Source organism: Balaenoptera borealis (assembly GCF_965194805.1).
Source record: "Balaenoptera borealis genome assembly, chromosome: 13".
Classification (NCBI taxonomy): domain Eukaryota; kingdom Metazoa; phylum Chordata; class Mammalia; order Artiodactyla; family Balaenopteridae; genus Balaenoptera; species Balaenoptera borealis.
Window position 1 is genome coordinate 94,901,625 of NC_138870.1, and position 23,573 is coordinate 94,925,197.

The following is a 23,573-nucleotide window of genomic DNA, read 5'->3' on the forward strand; positions in this document are numbered from 1 at the left end:
CTTCACGCACAGTTCCACAAGGGGGACCCTGCTTCATGCCTCAGGACCTTTGCACGTGTGGCTCCCTTTGTCTGGAATACTTTTCCCTGGTTGACACTGGGTGTTTCCCTGCGAGGTCCCTGGAAACCCTTCTTGCCTGTGAGACTTGAGCTCCTTGAGGGCACAGCCTCAGCCATCCCGATATGCAGCGGGGCCCCTGCACCGAGATGGACCCAGGGATGGGACCGGCAGGTGCAAAACCAAAAGCTTCTCTCAAAACCAAAAACTCCTCCAAGAGACCTGGGTTAGCATGATTCTCAGCTCCCAGCCTGGGCGCCACTGAATCTGCTCTGACTGCCATCCCAGTTTGGGACAGGAAATTTTTAATTTGCAATATACCATTTTAAAATACACATTTTAGCACCAGAATGCATGTACTTTAGCTACAGCAGGTAGCCTCCTACTCTCCGAGTCTCCTCGCAGAAGACCATCTAACCAAGGCAACTTTCCCAGTCATGGAAAACTAAGGGCTGGTGCTCACGGCAAAAACAGTGTCAGGGTGAACCACTGGGCCCAGGACATCCTCCTGGGGCTGCCTCCCATGCCATCCACACCTGAATGGGGAACTCTTCCGGGGTGGGACCCCAACAAAGAACTCGGCAGGGAAAGTGCCTGAGGGCCCATGTTGGAACTGGGGTCTGTATTTCTAAGCGACCACTCCAAAGCACGATGGGCCCCGCTGTGTTCCCACACTCCCACTCACCCAGGCTTCTCTGCCCTCTTGGTGGGTGAACCCAAGTGAGGCCAGCAGGCAGCAAAAGGTACCGCAGAAGGGTCGGCTTCACAGAGCCAGGGAGTGAACAGAAAGAGGCCAGGCCCCTGCCTCAGACCACTCCTTGCAGAAGGAAGGAAACCGTGCAGGACAGGGAATGTCCCAAAGACAGCAGGAGAAGCGCTCAGCTCCTGTGCCCGTCCACGGCAGTGGGGGGCCCTGGCGCCTATGCTTTTGGGGTTCCACTGGGGTTGAGAAGTGAAGTGTTGGCTCATCTTTCTCTTCTATGGCCTGTAGGTGATTCTAGGGCAGGGGCTGGGTCCCATCCATCTCCAGATCCCCCAAGAGTCCACGCACACAGCTCAGACCGAGTGCCAGCCGCCAGGTAAAGAAAGTGGAAGGCGGGCTTTCCACTTCTGAGGGGCCTATGAATCAACCACACCGAGAGGGGCCGCTCTGCCCTCTCAGATCTTGCTGAAGTGTCCCCTTCTCAGGGGGATCTCTTCTAACCTCCCTATTTCATACCGCTACCCCCTCCCTGGCACACCCTCTGCACCCCCTGCTCTGATACCATCCATCAGATTGCCAGATTTCCCTAAGTGAACCTCTTTCTCACCCCACTAGAATGTAAGCATCCTGAGGGTAGGGATTTTTGTTTTACTCTCCAAGTCCCCAATTCCTAGAACAGGGACCGACACTTTGCCCTCAGCGTCCCACCCTCTGTGTGGGTCCCCACGTGAGCCCCCTGGGGACCATGAACAGCGGAGGTGGGAGCACCTGCTCCCCCTGCTGGTGGTGCAGGCTTCTGCCCCCTTCCCCAGTGCCCCTGGAGGGAGCCAGGCACAAGGCTAGGGGATGCGTGCCAAGCTCCCCCAAGGACGCCCTCACCACCCTGCCCCTGCAGCTGGCACCAGGCTCCAGCAGCTCTGCGAGCACACAGCTGGGGAGCAAGGTGCCAGCCTCCTCTTCTCGGCAGTGTCCTCTGTCTCGTCTCAGGAGGATTCTCCTGGGGTCTCCAGTGCCTGGTTCTGGGGGCGGGGCCAGAGAGGGAGGGGTACCCATCCACCAACACTGTCCACCCTCACTCCCTCCTCCTCTTGACCACTCGATTTTCTTATATAAACAGCAAAGAGCAAGGAGTGGAGGGGCTGGGGTGGCTCCTGGTAGCAGGGCCAATTCTGCCACCTCCAGGATGCCCCGGGGAGGGCGTCTGGCCCCAGCCTTTTGTGATCTCTTTAGGAAGTGGGTTTCTTAGCATCTCTTTGGCCACAGCCATGGGTCCCAGTAACCAATTCTGGGGCAACTGGAAATGTCCCCTCCACGTCTCCTTGGTTGTTTATTGTAGATCTTCTCTTCCGGAACACGGGCCAAGAGACCAACAGCTTGATGTGACCAGTGCCTAGGAAAATGCCCGGCGAATTGCAGGCCCCTATCTTCCGAAAGAAACGACTCACTGGGAAGATGGCTGTGGCTACAGTGAGTTTGTGTTGAGAAGTGACAGGAGGGGGGATGGGTGGGGCCTGAGGTGGTTGATACGTGCCCGATGCCCTTCATGTTATGTCACTTCTCACAGTGATCTTGAGGGGCAACCCAGCCATCACCTTCTCCTGCTCCCGGCCAAGCTCAGGTGATCCCAGGAGAGGGCGGCGGCTGTGGGCCGGGCTCTGGCGTCCACGATTCTGACTCTGGTTCCTCATTTGTAAATGTAGGACAGCAAGACTCCACGTTGTTAAGGATTAAATTAGCTAATATGTGTAATGTGCTCAGCTCATGTAGAGACATGGCAGGTCATAAACAGGAACCAGAGTTAATTTCCATTATGACTGCTATCACCGGGACAGACCCAGAATCTGTCTACCGCCAAAGCCAGCACCCTGCACAGCACCCCCACTCCCACCAAGAGGGGGACTGAAAGAGGGCGATGACCCTCTGGGGCCCTGGAGCTGAAAGAAGCTGAGACCCCCGGGTGAGGGTGACAGTCAGAGGCAAGCTTCAATGCCAGACCTTGGCCCGCAGCCCTGATGTAAGGGGCAATAAGGAACTTCTATGGGTGTTTAATCAGGAGAGTGAAATGATGAAAGTGGTGTTTTAGGAAGATTAAACTGGCAGCAGAGACAGGATGGAAAAGAATCAAGCTCAGTGCAAAGAATTATGACTGCTTCCCGGCTTGCTGAAAGGAGGGTCATTAAAGGAAAGTGGCCTCGTTCTTGGCTCCCTGGGTGCTCAAGGTTCCCGGCAGCTGGGAGGGGCTGCGTCTTCATCAAGAAGAGGCACCCAGGGCAGCCGGCAGAGGGCACTGCTTTTGCCAGGGACAGCAGTCATCACCAGGGGGCTCTGGCATCACCAGGGAGCTCTGGCTGAGGAGCACGGTGGACAGCGGGACAGGCAGCAAAGTTGAATGTGCTAGAATAAGGACAGGGCCATCAGCCCCCTGGCCACGTGGCAGATTCCAAGCTGAGCACCTCAACTACGGCAAGTTGTGGGGTGGGCTCTTGCAGGGAGGTCCTTCGGGGAGGGCAGGACACCCACCGTCACAAGCACCAGCTCCCACCACTGGAGGCTGCTCTGGAAGCAGCAGCCAAAGTGTAAAATGGCACCAGGGCTGCCCTGACCAAGAATGGAATGAGCTGCTGCTTCTCCATTTTTCTCCTCGTTTTATTTAAAGCTGTCACGATAGATTGGAAGTGCCCAGGCAACTCCATCTTCTCCCATCTTCTGAGGAGATGGAGCCCGCGGCCAGGTTCCATCGCGGGGAATGGTCCAGGCAGCCCCTCACACCAGCGCCTGGAAAACCTCCAGCTTCTCCCGGTACAGGTGGTGAAACTGCTTGGCCAGGTAGTGGAAGGGGGCTTCGTAGTTTTCCATCTCCTTCTGGAGAGACAAATTGAAGAAGGTGGTTGGTTTTAGGATTGTCACAGAGAGCTGGCATCGCCCGCTCTTCCCTCCTGCCAGGGGCTCCGCCCTCTGCCCCAACTTCTCCTTCCCAGCACTCCCACCACTCAGGGCAGCTACTACCGTTCCTCCCCTTTTACAAGAAGGAAACTGAGACGTGGAGAGGTTAAGGTCACGTGCCGAAAGCCACACACTTGCCCGTGATGGAGCTGGGTCTGAACCTAGACCTGTTCCTGCACAGCCTGTACTTTTAGCCACTCGCACTGTGTGTGTGACAGGATGTTAAAATGAGACTCTTTCTCGCTTAGTTTTGACTGAGGCCCCAAAGGTCAAAACAAAACAACAGATGGCAAGGACCTCCACGCTCTGGAGGGAGGACCAGACAGGATGGAGGTCGGGGAGTGCTGTGGCACTTCCCCCGGGATGCGGGCGCTTCTCCCTCATCCTGAGGTCAGTGGGAGGGTCCCAAGAGGAAGCCTGCAGCCTGGGGACGTAGGCCAGCGCTGGACCCAAGCCTGGGAAGCATCAAGGTGAGGCTGGGGTTGGCTGTCTGGATGGCCAAGCAGGAGAGGGCGCACTGGGGATGGCCTGCAATGCCTCCTCTGTCAAACTGGGGCTGCAGCAACGCTTCCCTGGACCAGCAACGGGCCCAGCGGAAGCCCAGCCTGGAGCTGTCTTAAAGGGACTCCGCGGGGACAGCCTCCAGGAGGGTGATGGGTCCCAACAAGAATGGACGGCCCGGAATTGAGGTCGCAGGAAGGGTGAGGAGGTGTCCTAGCCTGAGGAGGTGTCACCTGTGAGGTGGAAGCCGCAGGTGAGAGAGCGCCCCTGATGGGGGCAGGGAGGGCATCTCTGACACCTGGCAAGTCCAGGGGGGCCACAGCAGGTCCCAACAGAAGTGAGCTGGTGGGGAAGCACAGGTCCAGAAACACAGATGCAGCAGCCTGGCCCTGCTTCCTTCCCACAGCAGGCTCAGGAGGCGGCGCTGACTTTACGAATTTTGTCACTCACTCAGGACTGGGCATTTTAATAAGCGAAATAATGAATAATTTTGTGACTAAAGGTGCCCAAAGGATTTTTTTATTATCTGAGAGAGATCAGAAAAGTTCTGGAACTTGCCCTAGATTTTCTTCATCTGGTAGGAAGAACCAGCCCTATAGGGTGAGCCTGACAGGCTCTGGGAGAAAGAAAATGGTACCCTCTCCACTTAGCTATCGTGTCTCACTCTCTATGTGTGCATCCATGGGTAGTTTAAATTTTTTTAAAGAAATAAGTTGGCAGAAGAAAGCACCCACTACTTTCAAGACAGTAGCTCAAACTATGAATGCACAAGAACCTGTTTTCAAACAATCCGTAGCTGGTGGCAAAAGTGCAGCCTTGATAAGAGGTAATGAAATATCCCCAACATAACAGAAGGATTTCCAAACCAAACGATGGAACGAAGTCATCAAGCTCAGTGCCTTTGTTTTATAGACAGCAGTCCGGGGCCCAGGGGTGCAGTGGCCCAGCTGGTTTACACAGAACCCAATCTAGAATTCAGATGCCCCAAATTTGAGAAGAGCAGCCTTTTCACTCTGCCAGCTGGGGTGACAGAAGCGCGCAAAACGAAACCAGTTCCTGCAGAAAGTTACCTGTCCCCAAAGTGGAGGAGACAAGTCACCAAGAGCAGAACCAGAGGTGGCAGTGCTGAAAGGGTGCTGAGAAATGAGAGGACAGCTGGTGGCCCAGACGAGCGTCTATACTAAACTCATGACTGCCAAGGACCGGAAGGCTGTCACTCTTCAGCAGGACATAAGAGGAATAACTCAGTTATATTTGCAAGACACTTTTGACTGTACAGAGCATAACGTCCTAGGCTACACCAAAGTCAAATAGCAAAACGTTACGTCGGTTGCAAGTATAGTTAAGCATTGAATGGGAAGAGAATGAGGCCTGCAAAGCACATGCACAAGGATTTCTAACTGAATCTGAAAGCTCTTGAAAGCCAGATCTTCGGAGAAAGCAACATAAAAAGTAGGGAATTCAATGGAGGCAAGTCTCTTTATACACATGGAGTGCTCCTGAAATAGCAGATGTAAACAGAACCATTTTCCAAATGCATTAGGAGGGCTTGCCAATGATAGGAATCCTTTTGTTAAATGATGAATCATAATCTTGCTGACATCGTTTGACAGCTGTAGAGTAGGTCTGCTTTGCGTGAAGAATCTTTAGAGCAGGCTCAGACTAGTGCTTAATCTGGCCTAGAATTCTGCCCCTGAGACTCCCAAAGTAGGCTCTGTGGGAGGCCAGAGCCCCTTCTAGAAGGTTATCAAGCTGGACAGGCCGGCCTGTGTTCTAGTTCTGGTTCCACTGCTCGTTAGCTGGGCAACCAGGGAAAGCAACACAGTCTTTCTGAGTCTGTTTGTCATCAGTAAGATACAGATAGCAGCAGGACTGTTGGAAGCCTAAATAGATAATGTGTGCAAGACACTTAGCACACAGTAGGTGCTCAACAAACATCAGTTCCCTTCCCCTCACCTTCCTGCAAGGGAAGCCATCCCTATGGATCTTTCCTGAACTCGCTTTTATTTAATACTGTCCAACTTCGTGCAGTAATAAACAATGCATTTTAAACTTTTAACTGCTGTTTAAAGAAATGCTCTTAAATTTTTTGGTGTGAAAATGCCAAATATTGAGGGGTGTTAGAAAGTCAAAGAGAAACCACAAAGACCTCGAATAGCTAAAGTAATACTGAAAAAGAACAAAGTTGGAGGCATCACATTTCCTGATTTCAAACCCTATTACAAAGCTATAATAATCAAAACAATACGGACCTGGCATAAAAACAGACACAAAGACCAACGGAACAGAATTGAGAGCCCAGAAATAATTGCCCCACATATATGGTCATCTAATATTTGACAGTGGAGTCAGGAATACTCAATGGAGAAAAGATAATCTCTTCAATAAATGGTGCTGGGAAAACTGGATATTCACATGCAAAAGGATGAAACTGGATCCCTATTTTACACCTGCCAGAAATTAACTCAAAACGGATTAAAGACTTGAACTTAAGACCTGAAACCAAAAAAACTCCTAGAAGAAAACATTGGGAAAAAGATCATTGTCAGTGGCTTTGGCAATAATTTTATGAATATGACAACAAAAGCATAAATCAGTAAGTGGGACTACACCAACCAGAAAGCTTCTGCACAGCAAAGGAAACCATCAACAAAATGAAAAGGCAACGTGCAGAATGAGAGAAAATATTTGCAAACCACACATCTGATAAGGGGTTAATATCCAAAATATACAAGGAATTTGTACAACTCAACAGCAAAAACACAAACACTCTGATTAAAAAATGGGCAAAGGACGAATAACAGATATTTTTACAAAGAAGATATTCGAATGGCCAACAAGTACATGAAAAGGTACTCATAATTATTAACCATCAGGGAAATGCAAATCAACCACAATGAGATATCACCTCACACCTGTGAGGATGGCTATCATCAACAAGACAAGAGATAAGTGTTGGTGAGGATGTGGAGAAAAGGGAACCCTCGTGCACTGTTGGTGGGTATGAAAATTGGTGCAGCCACTATGGAAAACAGTATGGAGGTTCCTCAAAAATTAAAAATAGAGTTGCCATATGATCCAGCAATCCCACTTCTGAGTATGTAACCAAAGGAAACGAAATCACTTCCTTGGAGAGATAGCTGCATCCCCATCTTCACTGCCAAGAGAATAGTCATGACAGTAGTCAAGACATGGAAACAACCTAAGCGTACACTGATGAATGAATGGATAAAGACAATGTGGTACACACACACACACACACACACACACACACACGAATACTATTCAGCCATAAAAAAGATGGAAATCCTGCCACTTGTGACAACGTGGATGAACCTTGAGTGTATTATGTTAAGTGAAATAAGCCAGCCGAGAAAGACAAATATTGCTATGTTCTCACTTATGTGTGGAATCTAACAAAAAACAAACTCAGAAACAGAGAGTAGACTGGTGGTTGCCAGGGGCGGTGGGGACGGGGGCGGGAGAAATGGGTGAAAGTGGTCAAAGGGTACAAAACCTCCAGTTTTAAAATGAGTATGTTCTGGGGATGGAATTATAAAGACAAAAGCAAGTCAAATCGCCATGCAGGTATCTCCTTTAGGTCTGCAGGACAATTATGGCTGCATTTAGAAAGAGAGGAGGCGATGGGCTTGGTGTCAGGACTTGGCTGTGTCTCAAATGGCATTTGGTTATATCTCCTTTTTAATTACAGCTTTCTTAACCGAGCTGCCGGTGGTGTTTTGTTGGCATCAACTCAGGGGGGGACTAGTTAACTTGCACAGTTAATACCAAGTGCTTAACTACAGCCTCGTCAGACATCATTTATACCCTCCCGTTTCAATTGTGTAGCGGCAAACTCCTGACCAGAGTTTAAACATGCAGCCCAGTAGCCTTTGGTGATGGAAGTGTTGGGAGTGGGTGTTAATTTCTGAGTTCCGTCAAGAGTTCCAGGGAACGTGGGATATTGGGGTAAGGAGGCAACTTCATAAATGTGAATGGAGGAGGAGGGAATAGGAAGATACTGTTTGCTGTGGGTGGTACAGCTTACTGCTTTGCTCAAAGACGTCCTGCATAAAAGATGGGCAACCCTCTATATAGTAAAAGCCTGCTAATCGGAACTTCACTAATTTAGCATTTGTGATCATTGGACCAGAGGCAAAACTGACATTTATCTCTGCACAATCTAGGAATACAAGGATTTACTCAGTAATAATAGCATAAATGAGATTACTAGAGGGAATATTTATATTTAAAAAAGCTAACATTGACTGAGCGTTTACTATGCCTTAGACTTCGTGCTAAGTGTTTTTATATTCACCATCTGACTTAATTCTCATATTTATTACTCAACGAGGGATATATTTTACTATCCCCACTTTACAGGTGAGGAACCTGAGGCACCAACAGGTTACGTAACACACCAAGCGGCCCACAGCCCTCACCATCGGAGGTCAGAGCACCTGCCCGCACTCGCTACTTTCCCTAAGGAAGCATGCCGCTTTGAGGGGGTTTAAGAAATTCACATCCATACAGCAACTGAATAGCGGCATTTGTCAAATTTCATAGATGCAACAACAAGAGTGCCTGTAGCTTAAGGAGAGTTTGAGTAGAAAGCGACCTCAGGGCTATTTATTAACTAGCCCACTGACTCTCTGGGAGGACCAAGGAATCAGTCGGGGCCAGAGGCCACAAGGCCAGGAATGAAGTCCAAGTTACCACCATGGATGTTTCAGGCTGTGCCCGATATGGCAAGTCTCCCCCGAAGCCCCAGGAAGGGGCACTGCAGCTGGCACCTTGGTCCCTGCTGGCTCTGAAGTGGGTGTTTCTGGGCGGCTCCTGCAGGGGGGTGTCTTCACTTGACCCCCTTCCATAGTAGCACACGAGTGTGTCTGATTGGTGCAGCCTGGGTCACGTGCCTGCACCCTGGCTGCAGGGAGGCTGGGACCTCAGAACTCCCCACATAGGAGGGAGCTTCCCACAATACTGTGAACATGCCCAAATCATGCTTATCGGGTACTGAAGGGGCCGGGAACAAATCCCTCTGACCGCCCCCCTTCCCAAGGGCTCTTGCTGAATATACCAGAGGACACTCCGTGGCCTGGCGTCACCCTGGGGCTGCGGCAAGGTGGGGGCAGGGAGCACGGAGGGGAACCAGAAGTCAGGGATCCTAGTCCTGGCTCAACCCTTTGTGAGTCAACGTGACTCGCTCAACCCTGCGTGAGTCAACGTGACTCACGGGCCGGTCACTTCACCCCAACACAAAGTGGGGAGTGGGGGCCAGCTCCTGGATCATGGGGCTGATTTTAAGAGTCTATGAAATAATGTGCCAACAACACAGTAACCCATGATGTCTCATGCCAACATCAAGTATCACTGTAACTGAACACAATACACTTTTGTGTTTCTTACTAATTGAGATCCAGCTTTTCCCAGGGCTGGCCAGCCAGCCAGCCTGCTTCTTTGTAACACACGAGTGACTCTTGCTATGCTGAGAAGAGGTCTTGGGCTAAGGATGTAAACATCAGCTCCAAATTAGGCTCTGCATATGGTGGACTAACAACTCGATGCATGTGAGGTCATGTGAAAAACCGCTTCCAGCCGAGGTCCGCTCCAGACTTGGCTACGGTGCAGCCGGAAATACTTACCACGGATGTTTCAAAACATTCCAGGCCTTGGCCCAGTGCCCATGCCCGGGTCTGGGCCGACTCCACCACTCGCCTGCTGGCCAGGTCTGTCTTGTTCCCCACCAGCACACCTACTCGAGAGAAACAATCGGAGCATCGCATTTAACCGTGGCCGTCTGGGAGGACAGCTGGAGAGATAAAAGAGCAAGCAGCCTAATTTTGAGGTGTGTAAAACCTCATCTGAGAGAGGCTCCCTGATCCGAGGTGATGAGCACGACCGGAGACCCTGCACCGGCCCCCGAGGGCCGCAGCAGAGCGGGAGGCCGGCGCTTTGCACCTGCAGCTTTCGCTCAGCCCCTCTGCTAGACCTCCCGGGTACCTGTCCGCCTCCTCTCCCTAAGGCTGCAAACCGTGAAGGCGAGGACCAAGCTGATGTGAGCATTTGCAATTATTCCTAGCACATGGAGCAAACTTTCAAAACGGTCATTAACACTAATCTGAGGGCTGCGCTCAGAGTCAGGGATTCAGAGGTAATTTGGTTCTGTTGCCAGCTGCATCCGCTGCGGCTAATTTTTGAGCCTGTCTCTGGAGATCGCTTTCCCTGGTCTCTAATGAGGAGAATTTGTTGATCTCACATAGGGATGAAAAATAAACTGATTGAGAGCATTCAGAAGTGAAAACGGGCCTTGCATGTTTACTGGTGCCCCACATATAGGAGAAAATGAGGATTGCTTCCCTGGGGTTAGCTTCCCGGAAATAACAACTCATATTCCTATCACAGCACCTTCCCCCTTATTATCTTGAGTCACCCCATAACCCTGCCAGGGGGGGCGTCAGCAGGCCCATTTTACAGACTCACAGAGGTGGGGCCACTCACTGAGGTTTCCGTGGTTGCTGAGGCAGAGCCAGGGTACAGTCCAGACCATCACACTCAAAGACCAGGGCACCCTGTTTCTGCACCCACAGCCATTTCTGCAGTGACCTTGTGCTCCTGAACTTGAAGGTCAGAGGTGCTGCTGGAAACCCCGGATGCCTGCAGCTCGTACCTGGGAGGGTGGCGCCTGGAATCTGTGACCGAGCCTTCTCCAGCCACTTGCTGCAGTTGGTGAAGGACTGCTCGTTGGTCACGTCGTAGACGAGACACAAGAGGTTGGGACTCTCCCACTGTGCAAAGGGGACAGGATGGGGACATGTCACTGACAGCGAAAGTGACTTCTAGACTGGGAGGAAATGTGGCCTTCTAAGGGAAGGGACACGTGGGCAGAGGGAAGTGAAAAATTCTAAAGGGGATGTGAATCAGAAAACCGAGCCACATCCACAGAAGAAAACGATTCACCCACAGGAATGAATGGGAGGGCTGGGCGAAGCGGCGGGGAAGGCCTAGGCCCGGGATGGTGACGGCGAGGGCGAGAGCTCGCATCCGTGCCAGGCTCTCTGCTGGGCGTTTTCTGTGCATCATCATGAAACCTCCCAACGTTGCAGGGCTGGTCTGAAGATCCCTACTGTGTAGCTGAAGAAACTGAGTTCAGAGAGGGTAACTGACTTGCCCAGGTCACACAGGCTTTAAACACCAGGGTGGGGCTGAAGCTTTTCTCTACCCAGAAACGCTTTGCCTGCCCCGGTTCCATTAACTCATTCTTCTACTCATTCTTATAGAGGGCCCACTATTATGCAAGGTGATATGCTTTTCTGCTTTGCAGGCCTGAAAGAGCATCCTTTTTTCATTAGCCACTCACTGGAAGCTGGTTTGCTTACATTTTCCTAATAAGGGCCGGCTTTTCAAAAGGCAAAGGGCACTTTCTGCTTCTCCTGCAGTGTATCAGCCCTAATCCAAACCAGACCAGCAACTGGACAGGGTTCGCTGTCCCAATTAAGAACCAGGGCTATGCTCTCGGGGGCTGGCACCTTCAGGGGCTGCTGAGTCCTGGGCCATCCTGCTGCCTGGCACGGGGCCGTGGGGCAGCCCTGCTTCGGCTGTGAGGCTAGTCCTGGTGCGTGTGACTCTTGGCGTTGCCCTGGTCTCTGGGGACCCCCATCCTGCACAATTAGAGCCTGGTTCATTTCTGGGGTGTTGTCACCTCCCAGGGTGTGAGGGAGAATCCTTTTCCCTCCAGCTGTCCTTGGAAGGTCAGCCCAGGATTGGCTCTGGAGGCCTCACCCTCCTGCCCCTAAGGCAACCCTGGCTGCCCTCCTGGAGGTGTCCAGGATGGGAGGAGCTTGGACTAAATTGATGATCCCTTCACACCTTCACTCCACAGACTAAAGAGCCCTAGCTACAGTCACACTGACCACCCCTGTGCACATGCAGGAGAGACCTCCTTCCTCCAGGCCCCAGTGAGGGGACCCAGCATGGGCAGCGTGTGACCCTGACTTGTCCAGACACATCATCTCCTCCACTGGGCAGCGTCGGACAGTGTACATGGGAGCCGCGTGGCAAAACACCAAGAATTGATGCGTGAGGCCAGCCCTGTGTGAAATTACCATCATTAGATCTATTTCTCTTAGGCGGAAAAAAAAGGGTGGCAGCAAACAGTTTCTATTAAAATGTAGCTGTTCTTGGAAAGGCAGGGGAGGGCTCTGGAGATCTCAAACCTTCTAAGTAGCTCACTGGCCCACATTAGCGGAACCGTTACCTTGGAAGGTACAGCAAGCTGGATCCTAAGAGGAAGGCTGGGCGGGCTGGATGAGCCTGGGGCGGCAGCAGGGACAGGTCCCAGAGCAAACCTAGGTGGGACCAGGGGGTGGGCTGGGAAGGTGAGCCTCACTGTGGGGCCTCTAGGGCACCCCCTAGTGGGGAAGGAAATCTTTGCTCCAGACCCAGGAGGTGGAGGAGGGCTGAAAGCACACCCCCAGGAGGGGGTTACTCCAGAGAAGGGAGGCCCCGGAGTGGGGGGCTGCGAGGACCGAGGTGCTGAGCTCTGGCGCATTGGGAGCCAGCCATTCCAGGGCTGGGGGGAAGCAATCATGAATCACATGCAAGAGCTGCTCCTACCTGCCAAGGGGTCACAAACCCCAAGGCTGGGAGGAATGCCCCTTACAGGATGTTGCCATGGTAGCTTCTCCTGGCGGCTGCAGTGAAGTGAAATTTCTGTGAGGGCATCGCTAAGGGGCAAACCTTTGGCGGGAGGTGGTGGTGATAGTTAGGAAAAAGACTGAATGCTACTTGCCAATTTATCCAGCATTTCAGAAAACAGCTCCTTGCCGGCCGAGTCAAGAATGAAGAGTTCCTGGAATCAGAAAGACAGGTCCCAGGAAAGCCTACACATGGGGAAACCCTTGGCTGCAAATCCCCGATAGGACTCCCAGCGCACCTTCAGGGTGACACACGCATGCGCACGTGCCCACACATTTGTCTTTTGCCCAAGGCACGAGGAAGACGGCGGGAGGAGGAACGAGCTCAAGTACCATGGTTTTCCACCCCAACTGGCTCTTTCTGGGCGGCATCTCACCTCTCCTAACCCCGAGTGCAAAAATACCAGGAACAAGCTGACTTCCCACCTGGCAGAACAGAATGCTAGACAGGCTGACAAGTGCTCTGTTTTCCAAAAGGTCATTCTGCACTTTGTTAACCAAATTGATTTTCAAATCTTGAAACGATCCTTTTTAAAGGAGGTCACCGAGGAGGCCTGGGGAAGGCATTTAAATTAGGACAGTCTGTCATGGTTCTGGATGGCTGAGGTGTGATTCTAGCAGAGGACGCAGGGCGACCCTTCCTGCCCGTGTCCGAACCTTCACCGGCCCAGGTGAGAGCCCCTCCCCAATGCTGCCATTCCAGGAAGTCTCCCCTAATTTCCCCGTTAACTTCCCGCTGGCTCTGGCCTCTGGCACACGCTGCCTGAAGGTCAGCAACCTTCTTTGCTTTGCACATTGGTTGTTGGTGCATTCATCTTATCCCTTCTCATTGTATCTGGGGTACTTAAAACTGCTTTTTGCTCATGGACCTCTTTAAGAATCTAGCAATTCTTAAGCCTTCTCTCCAGAAAAGCACATGCAAACCTAGCATCTTGCAATTCAATTTCAAGGGTCGAGGCTTCCCACAGAGGGACCCAGGTTAGGAACCTCAATATTCGGTAAGTTCTGAGGGTAAGACTCAGAGCCCTGTCTTCCTCACTTCCTCTTCCTCATCCCTTCCATACAATGCTTCCCGTGTCCCCCCCAGCCTGTTCCTGAATGCTCAGACAAGTCTAGGCCAAGTCCTGGCACTTTTAGGCAGCTAGTCAGACATGAGTGGGTCTCGCCCCATCCTGGACGGGGTCATCTTTCCCTCCCCAACCTGGACACTAGTGATCAGAACCCACCCAGAGACCCTCCCTCTTCTAGTCAAGGACCACCAGCCTTATCAGGACCAAGCAGGATAAACCCACCAGCACAGGTCGTTGCAGGTGCACCAACACCTAAAAGGTGTCTCAAGGTAACCTGGGGTTCATTATGCCGTATTTGTAATACATTAGCATTGCGGTTTGGGTGCTCGTGCGCAAGCGCCTGTGCACTAGGAGAAACGTTACAGAACCTAAAGCTGTCAATCAACTTGTCAGTCAAATGACGCAGGACACAGGGAGGGACCACCACTCTAAAAAGCCCAGCCCTACCCCACTGCGGGCTGCTTCTGGTTTCCAGACAGTCCACTCTCATTCTTTCTTGGGAGTGTACTCTTGCTCTGCTTAAGAAAACTCTTAGTACTTAAAACCGTTCTACATCTCTCGACTGAAATCTTTCCCTTGAGAAGGTAAGAACTGAGGAAATCGCTGTCCCCCCCGGTGACAGCACTGCCTCTCTCCCAGGGAGGATGACAGTGACCACGGAGCCCTCGGGTGCAGCTGGGGCAGCACTGAGCCCCCTTGGGGCGAGGGCACCACTCACCACACTGTCCCCTGTGTCAGGGACTGGCACCGTCTTCACCACCAGATCCACCCCTGTTGTCTGTGGAGGAAAAGGGAGAACACGCACGTCAGGGGTCCCAAGGGGACGCGGGATCCCAAGGGGACGCATGTCCCCGGCTCAAGTGTCTGTGCTCTGGACTCACTTCTGGTGTGGAAGTCAGAGAGGCCCTAGTCTCGTCCAACCCCCTGCCCACGAGCGAGCTGTACACGGTGACCAGCCGACCACCGCCAGGCTGCTCCACACACTGCCCCGTGCCCCGTGGCCATACGGTCAGGCCTCTTAGGGCTTCTTAAGGACATTTGGAAAGTCACTGCCCCAGGGTTATCTGATCACTTGTCTTTAAGCCTCCGCCAGACCTGCGACGCCCACATCTCACCAGGGTGTAGTTCTTCTGGAAATGGGCTCCGTCGCTGCGGAAGATCTGGGCCAGGGCGGTCTTGCCCACGGTTGGGTCTCCTGTGAGGTCAGAGTAGAAGAAACACACCGCTTTCATCCTAAGCTGACTGGAGGCTCTCCCACTACAGAACGCTGGTCTAGAAACCGAAAACCTTCAATGAGTTCTCAGGGAAAAGGTGCTTGATTCTCATGAGAACTTGCTCCGGGGTCGCTGGCAGGGCAGCGGGTCTGTGAGACCCATCTTCCAAACCCATGACGGCCAGTCTCTTTTCTTCTGGGCTAATCCTTTCATCTACAGAAACCCACCCAGAAGGTAACAGAGCTGAAGGAGGGCTTCTGAGCACTGGAAATAGAACTGACACTCTTCCACTGAAACACACCCGATGGGGAAAACCTGTCCCTTTCAAACTTGAAATTACTTTGAAGTTTTGAAGGTAAGGAAGTGTGACCAGGTACAGACTTACAGGTTCAGCTCTCTAATGGAACCACTTTGAGTTTAGAGCGTCCATCCTGAGACTCCTGCATACTTTTCTGGGGTGGGGGGGAGAGGGTGAGAGTTGGGTGGGTTTCTACATTTATGAGAAACAAAAAGTCAGGGGCTACATTTACCATCCTGAAGCCCATTTCCAAGTGACATTTTCCACCTCCACTTCCTGGTAACCCACCTGCGACCACTGCGGGCCCATCTTCCCAGGGCCTCTCCTGTAAGTCGATCGGCAACAGCCACTGTTTCCTCTAAGCCCGTCTCATACCTACCGGCTCCATCTCCTCGGCTTTCCTTTGTTAGTGGAGAGCCCCATAAACTGGTACCTGGAAACTAAAGATCTATGTCACAGTTTCAAGTCTGAGACCCGGACCTTTCACAAGGTGATCAGGGGCAATTTATTCTGGAGTTCCTCCCGGGCCCCCAAGGGTGCTGGAGGCTCTCCGTGCCCATCCTTAATTCTCCTGCACCCTCCCCACGTCCCCACCGGTGGCTCTGCGTGGCTTCCTTTGATACCACACTGTGTTCATCTGCAAGACCTTTTCCACCTTGAGAGTCTCACACTGATTCTCCCTCCATCACCCAGCACCCTGGCAGAACACCTGTCTGCTGCTTTCTCACACCCTTGATCCTCAGCAAAATCACCACGCTCACATCCTCCTGCCTTGCAACCCTTGATGTAATCGTCTCACCTTCACCCCGTTTTACAGGCAGCTTCAACTTGCCTCTTTACTTGACTCCTTGATAGCCTGCCGCTCTGTTCACTTTTCAGTTTTGACTCTTCTCACCTATAATTTTCTCTTGTGAGACAATTATTTGCCTACTCGTGGCATTTCATTTCACGTTAACTCCTCCAGGTCTGAGTGGGCTAGTCAGGTCTTGCTTTTCTATTTGCCACCACTTCTTAGAAGGGAACCAACATGGGTTGAGCCTCTGTCATGGACCCATTCATACAATCTCATTCGCTCCTTCCCAGCCTCCACCCCCCGCCGGGGACTATCATTAACCTCATTTGACAGATGAAGATACTGAGGCTCAGAGAAGCTGGGTAACCTGCCTAGGATTCCAACATCGCCCTCTCTCCGCCAGATCCCATTCCTCTCCTAGAGCTCAGGGACCCATCTGACCCATTTCTAACACTGTCCCTGCAGTTCCTCATCCCCGCAGCCTTCCGGGACACCGGGGGAGACGACCGTGGGCTGGACTTTCACTGGGTACCCACCCATCTCAGGGCAAACAGGGCACATCTGGTGCAATGACTGCATCCACCCTCCCGACTTCAATTTTGCTTCTGAATCCAGTTGGAAATTGGCTCTTCCCGCTTGTGAAATTCCCCACAGATTTGTTCTGGTTAATTTCATAACTCTTGCTTCCGACTGTCAGTCAGAGTCACCCACACTTCTGGAAAACCTCCTGTGTCGGCTGAGGAGGGATCCGAGTGAGCCCAGGAAGGGGAGACCACTGATAAACACATTTGCAGGGCAACAGAATGACAAGTGCAAATTCAAATAGTACAAGCTGAGAATCAAGGCGTCTGAGGGTGCAGGGAGGAGAGAAGCTGATGAGGGGTTTCATCAGCGGGGAGGACTTCCCTGGAGGAGGCTGAGCCCAGGGGTGACGGCGGGGGGTGGGTGCACTGCTTGATGGAGAGGGTGCCATCTGCAAAGGCACGATGCAAGGTCACCTGTGACCTCGTAATTGCCAAGTCCAGTGGTTTTTCCTCAGTTCTCACGCTCCTCAATGTCTCTGAAGGATGAATCGGTTTGAAGCAGGACCCCGCCCCCGGCAGCCCTCTGGCCCCGGTGACCCCGCACCGGCCTGGTCCTCCTGCCGCTCTGCCTGCCTCCCAAATGTGGACACTCCAGTGGGCCTGTCCTTGGTCCTCTGTTCCCATCTACTCGGTCCCACTTACTCTCGTTACCTTGACTGTCACTTCTCGCGCCAGGATCCCTCTCCCAAGCTTTGTGTTTCCAACACCCTGTGGGTGTTTCCACTGGAATGTCAGGCCTTCACGCGATCTCAGTGCCTACAGCCAGGCTGGGTCCTGAGTAGTCCCGCCCATTTATCTTACTTGTTCTCTTCACCACTCTTGATGTCCCCAGACTTCACCCACGGTCACCTCTGAAGGCTCCTCCTCCTTCCTCCCAAGGCCAGTCAGCCTCCTCTTCATTCCTTACATCATCTTCTGTGTCTCCAGCCCGCATTTCCTTTGCTGTCATGACCAACACTGCCCTAGTTACCTCAAACTTCAACCTGGGCTCCTGTCTCAGCCCCAAACCCACCCATCCATGCTCTGCCTTGTGATGCTGGAGCTGGGACTCTGCACATGTTTCTCTTTTGCCAGGGATTTCCCGTCAGGCTTTGCCAATGTGAATTCAAGAGCAAGACGGGAGGGCTGGGGGCAGGCGGGGGGGTGGGATTTGCTCCTTCCCCTTTGCTTGCTGTTTCTCTTAGTGTAATCCTAGTGATGGCCTTCACCCAGCAGCAAAGGTTAGTCGCTGCCTCCAACTGTGTTTTGTTTTGTGTTTTTGCACTTCTGGACCAGCCTGAGTATGCCCCCTCAGAGACACCAGCGTCAGTGGGCAGCGTCCCCTTCTCAGAGATCTGCAGCTCAGCTCCCAGCACCCTTCTGCGCTTCGAGGTTCTGACAACCTGCCCTCTTCCCTCTTGCCCCGCAGCCCTGGGAGGAGGCTCCTTCCTGAAGTTACTCTCTGTGCTGCCTTACCGTCCCCTTTTGTCTTTCCAGTCCTCCAGTACCTGTTTAATGAACACTCCAAACTAAATCCTCACTGTCGAGATACCTATGTAGTTTCAGCTTTTTGTCTGGACCCTGACTCATGTAGCACTTGGTACCAGGAGTGGTCTTAAGACACAGACCCTCAGGATGGTCTGGAATTGGTTTGGCGGTTTCTCACCCTAAACATAGGGCTGAGCTCCTGGCCAGTGGGCAATGGGTCCTAGTGATGGGTGGCACGTGCTGGCATCACACACTGGGTACCACCCCAGCCAGGCAGTGCCCCCTCCTCAGAGGTCTGGATCCCAGCTCAGGGTTGGGGGAGGTTCTTCTTCAAGCGTCTGACAACCTTGACATCCACCCACCAATTCTGTGTCATCACAATGTTGTCTTCTGGCTTTTTCAGTTCTCTGACGCACGCTGAACCAATTCCATATACTAAACTCTCTCTGTTGAAATGCCTAATGTATTTTCTGTTTTCTTGACTAGGTCTGGACTGAAAACACTTCCCAACTGGCCCTATCTCCTTTTTGTTTTTCTCTCTGCTCTAACCCACCCTGAGCTTGGCATCAACAGACAGATCTTCATAAAACAGTGCTTTCCTCCGGTGACGCTCTCACACAGAGCCTGTCAAAGGATTCTTCCCGCTGTACACCCCTCCCCACCTTCCAACTCTGTCTCTGACTATCCCTTACACAAAATCTGGGCTCTACAGTCCTATTCTCTTGATCCCCGAAAATTCCTCAAAGATAACCTCCTTTCAGGTCACCCTAATCCAAATCCTAATCCTGCTCAGTCTCTGCCAGGCAAAGCTCAAACATGTCCTTCCTGCCCAGCCTCTGAAGGTCGTTTCTCGCTCCTTTGTCTTTACCTGCGTGGCTAGTGCAGCTCACTGCTGGTGGCACGAGACTTGACGTCAGAGCGGCCCTCCAGGGAGTCAGGTCTATCATCCCCATGTATGTCAAGAGGCAGTAAGTACTCAGGGCACAGACTACAGCTCCATCGCTTACGAGCTGTATGACCTTGGGTCAGTAATCTCTCTGGGCCTCAGTTGCCACATCTACAAGATGGGGATAACAGCTTCTATCTCATAGAATTGTTATGAGGATTTAATGAGTTAACATGTACAGTGCCTGATATATATTAAGTAATATTTACGTGATTTGCAAGCACATAAAATATAGATAAATGTTAAGTGTTGTTTTCTCTCCATCTGAATCAGAACAATTAGCAGCTGTAACTTGAGGTATTTCTCTGGGATCAAAGGGCATTTGATTCCTGTTTCTTGCGTTATAAGCTATTATGCACAACTCAGCACTTCCTTGAGTGCGGGGGCTGGCCAGGTTCACCCTTGTACTCCCAGTGCACCTTGCGTGGTGACTCACACATAGTAGGTGCTCAATAAATATGTGGACTGAATAAGCACTTGAATTATCAGGTCCCTCGGTGACTAGTTACGTGAGAGAAAAAAGGCAGATTGACTCCATTTTAAACAGTCGGGGGACTTCCCTGATGGCGCAGCGGTTACGACTTGCGCTCCCAATGCAGGGGGCCGGGGTTCGATCCCTGGTCAGGGAACTAGATGCCACATGCATGCCGCAACCAAGAATTCGCATGCCACAACTAAGGAGCCGGTGATCCACAACTAAGGAGCACACGTGCCGCAACTGAGGAGCCCACAAGCCGCAACTAAGGAGCACACCTGCTGCCACTAAGACCTGGCACAACCAAATAAATAAATTAAATATATATTTTAAAAAATGTGGTGTTTGTAAAGAGTTGGCCCGTGAGGGGGCCTGTGTGGTGAGGGTGGGGTGAAGAACGAGGTTTTGATGGGTGGTGGAGGTAGGGCTGTGTGCAGTGATTCACTCTGCTGAGGTCTTTTGGCCCCTGAAAACTTCCAAGAGGAGACAGATACCCTTGAGGCCTCAAAAGGAGGCTTCAGATTGAGGGCTAGGTTGGAGCTCAGGAATGACTTCCCAGGCAGTGGATGAAATCAGGTAAAACTAGTACCTGAGGGTGTGGGTATAAAGAAGGGCAAGGAGTCTCGAGTTGAGGCCTGAGGATGGTACAGTGTGGGGCTAAAAACAAAGCCCTGGAAATCAGATCACCTGGATCCAGATCCCAGCTCAGCCAAATCCAGCTGTGTGACCCAGGGCAAGTGTCCTTACCTCTCTGGGTCTCAGCTGCTCCATCTGTAGAGGAGAATGACAATAATCCTGACCACATAGGGTTGTTGAGATGACCCGTGGTGAGGGTCTAGCACAGTGCTGACACACAGACGGTGCTCAGTAAGTTAGCCTCGTGGTGGGAGTTGATTTAAAAAAGAAATAGGAGAAAGAACAGTCAGAGAGAGAGGCCCATTTAGAAAAAAAAAATCTAACTTCAGAAAAAAACGATCCCACCTTATCCATGAGGAAACTGAGGCTCAGAGAAGTGCTTTGTCCAAGAGGACACAGCCAATCTGAGGAACAGCAGAATTAATTTTGTGACACAATACTGCCCCCACTGGTGCTCTGGAAACTAGAGACTGCTCTGGAGAACCATTAATTTCTTTTGCTCAGTATGATCTGATTGACTATGGTCAGTCATCTTTCTGTGTGACCCTTTTATTTCCAAATTGGAAAAGTCATTAAAAATACCATCCTTTTCGGTCTGGAAGAGAGGAATCAAAAAAAGGGATCTCTTTTTCCTCTGCATAATTTCTCACTGCTTCTTTCCTGAACTGGTCAGATAAACCCGGAAAGGTCACAGGTTTCAACAGTGACACAAGTTAAGAATTTTGGAGGTAGGAAGTTAGGAATTTTAGGCCAATCTCAGGGTTGAAATCCTGCCTATGACCTTCCTTCGCTAGGGGGTGACGTTGGGCAAGAGACTTCACCTCAGTGCCTCGGTAAAGTCAGAACCATCCGGCACTTACCCCAGGGTGCTACCTACTGTGACAGGATTAAATGAAATGCACGTGCCTGACAAGCAGTAAGGACTCAGGAAAGTACATCTGTGCTCTGTGGTCCCAGGTCCATAATCCAGGCAAATGTTTTTCTAAATGAGCAGGAACACCGCAAATGTGCATGCCACATAGGCATTCGTTCTACAAATATTTATTGAGTACTTACTATGTTCTACATGTATGTTCTGGGTGCTTGGGATGTATCAGTCAGCAAAACAAAGATTCCCACTTTTGGGGGATTCAACATTTATGTCCTCCTGACCATGAGGCAGCACTGTAACTTTGGGTCTTAAAGTCAACACACATAGCTTTTTGCAAACTCTGGTCAACTGTACATTACTGTCTCCTATCCCTGTTTGCATAAGATTGGGGTCAGGAAAAAAATCCCATAAGTAAAGACCACCAAAGTCACTGATGCCTAACTTTGGGGTGCAGCACCTGGTTTAGTTGAAGCACTTATGGTGTGCTTAGCCTGATTTTTTTAACGAGTCTACTCCTCCCGAGTACAGCTCTAATTGGTGACGGTGGTCTCAGGTATGACAGGGAGTGAAGGAAACCACCTGGAGCTACAAATGTGCTCTGGAAGATAATTCTTCCACGCCTAATGAAATTTACTCTATCAGTAATTGCATTAACTCGCCTTTGCGAGAGAGAAAGGGAAAGAGGGTAGACAATTTACGTGAACAAAAGCTCTCGACAATTTATGAAGTCTCTGCACTCCGGAGACTGTACTTACCCGCAAGTTTTCAGACTCACCTGCCAGGATACATTTGGCTGCCAGCTTCACCATGGTAACCAACCACCTCCACGGACCAGACAGGAGAAGAGCAGCTGCTGGAGGCGTTGGTGGCCCTGCCTGGGAAGGGGAGTGGGGAGGGCTAGCGCTCAAGGGGCCTGTGGCCGCGGTGGGGACAAGGACAATGGGGCCTGGACCCTCCGGACGGTCCGCGGGGAGGATATCGGGCGCTAGGGTCGCAGCGGGGCGAACAGGAGCGCCAGATGGGGCCAGGTTCAAGGCCTCAGAAGGCAGCCTGGAAGGTGCCAGCGAGGCGATGCGGCTCTCGTACTCGGCCCAGCCCCTGGCAGTGCGGTCCGGGAATAGTGACCCAGCAACCCTCCGGCCGCAAGCACGGAGACAGATGCGCTCTCCAGGAAACCATACCCCGCCTGCCCCGCCTCCTCATCGTCGTCCTCCTCCTCGTTGACCGTCGATTGGCTGCCATCAAAAGCTCCCACCCCCGAAGGCTCACGGAGACCAGTGGGAGGAGGGGGCGTGGCTAACAACATTTCCTCGCCGGATAATTCGTAGTAGTATCTGCTCTTCAAGCTTATCTCGCTTGACTAATAGTTGTAGGAGATGTCAATCATCTCTGCCTCCCGCCCCCGCACAGCCTGAAAGTTCAGGAAAAGCAGTTCCAACATCGTGTATCCAGAAGCGGTGATAAAAGAAGCTTTCTGATTGGTCAGAGACTGGCTTGGCCCATCTTCGGGAGGAAGGGGGACTCGCCGTATCCTCCCGCCCTTCTGGAGGTGGGTTCGCCCACGAAGTGGGCCGGTTGGGAGCGCGGGAGGCTGGAGCAGCGCCTGCCCCGTGGACAAGGTGCCGTTCCCCAGGCGGAGCTTTGAGCTGGTTTGACTTCGCCGAGGTTCTTGTCGCTCCCCCAAGTCCCAGATTCCGGGGAGCGCGGCCGTAAGGTGCATCAATCTCGCAGGCGAATCTGATTTTTAAAGCCCAGGGATATTATGCGCTTTAAAATGTAAAATATGAAAGTGTTAAAAGTGATGTCTGTGGAACAAGGACAAGTGAAGGATGTGGAGGAGCCGTTGGACTCAGGAATTGGAGGCTGTACTTTCCTCTGAGTCCAGCCCCTCTTGTAAAATGGACAATGTATCACATACCACATACGGAATGAAAGCGAGCCTCCAGGACACTTCCCATCCCACAGGGAGGCTCCGGAGATATCTGTGGACTTTCCGGGGAGGCCCCTCTTGCTGGCGGTCAGGAACCCCAGTCTGCAGTCACTGCTGTCTTCCTGACCTGGGCAAGTCGCCTCACTCCTGAGCTTGTTTCCTCATTTTTAAAAGGGGCTAGTGGAACCCACCTTCTGGGGTTGTCCTGAGGCTTAGAAGAGAGAACATCTGTAGGTGCCTGGGACATAGCTGGTGCTCAACGGTGACGAATGGATGAATGAGAAGAGATTTATCTGGACAGATTGGGTTTATCATCACCGTCATATGTTGGCCAGATGCATGCACCCCTCTTCTCACTCCCGCTGGTTCCCCTGGGATGGCTGGTGCTG

General features: G+C 51.8%; 1 protein-coding gene across 2 annotated transcripts; it reads right to left on the minus strand.

Moving 5' to 3' along the window:
• Nucleotides 1–3,385: 3,385 nt before the first annotated feature.
• On the minus strand, nucleotides 3,386–22,470 carry IFT27 (intraflagellar transport 27). 2 transcript variants are annotated; one of them, XM_082350377.1, is made up of 7 exons: nucleotides 22,030–22,470; nucleotides 15,086–15,165; nucleotides 14,689–14,748; nucleotides 12,996–13,055; nucleotides 10,875–10,992; nucleotides 9,850–9,959; nucleotides 3,386–3,622 (listed from the first exon to the last, which is right to left on the minus strand). In XM_082350377.1, exons 1-7 carry the CDS (start codon nucleotides 22,061–22,063, stop codon nucleotides 3,524–3,526), a joined length of 561 nt encoding a protein of 186 aa, XP_082206503.1. In that variant the 5' UTR covers nucleotides 22,064–22,470; the 3' UTR covers nucleotides 3,386–3,523. The 2 variants fall into 2 exon arrangements, with proteins under 2 accessions (XP_082206503.1, XP_082206502.1); XM_082350376.1 differs by lacking the exon at nucleotides 22,030–22,470 and adding an exon at nucleotides 20,495–20,649.
• Between the last annotated feature and the right edge of the window lie 1,103 nt (nucleotides 22,471–23,573).

What these genes read in the sequence shown, in the direction of transcription:
- IFT27 (XM_082350376.1), bottom strand. Translation starts at nt 20,552, where the DNA reads ATGTGGTCAGGATTATTGTCATTCTCCTCTACAGATGGAGCAGCTGAG. An exon ending in CTGAAATGCTGGATAAATTG is followed by an intron (nt 10,993 to 12,995) that starts GCAAGTAGCATT and finishes CCCTTTGCACAG; the next exon opens with TGGGAGAGTCCCAACCTCTT. An exon ending in TCCAGGCGCCACCCTCCCAG is followed by an intron (nt 9,960 to 10,874) that starts GTACGAGCTGCA and finishes TCTCTCGAGTAG; the next exon opens with GTGTGCTGGTGGGGAACAAG.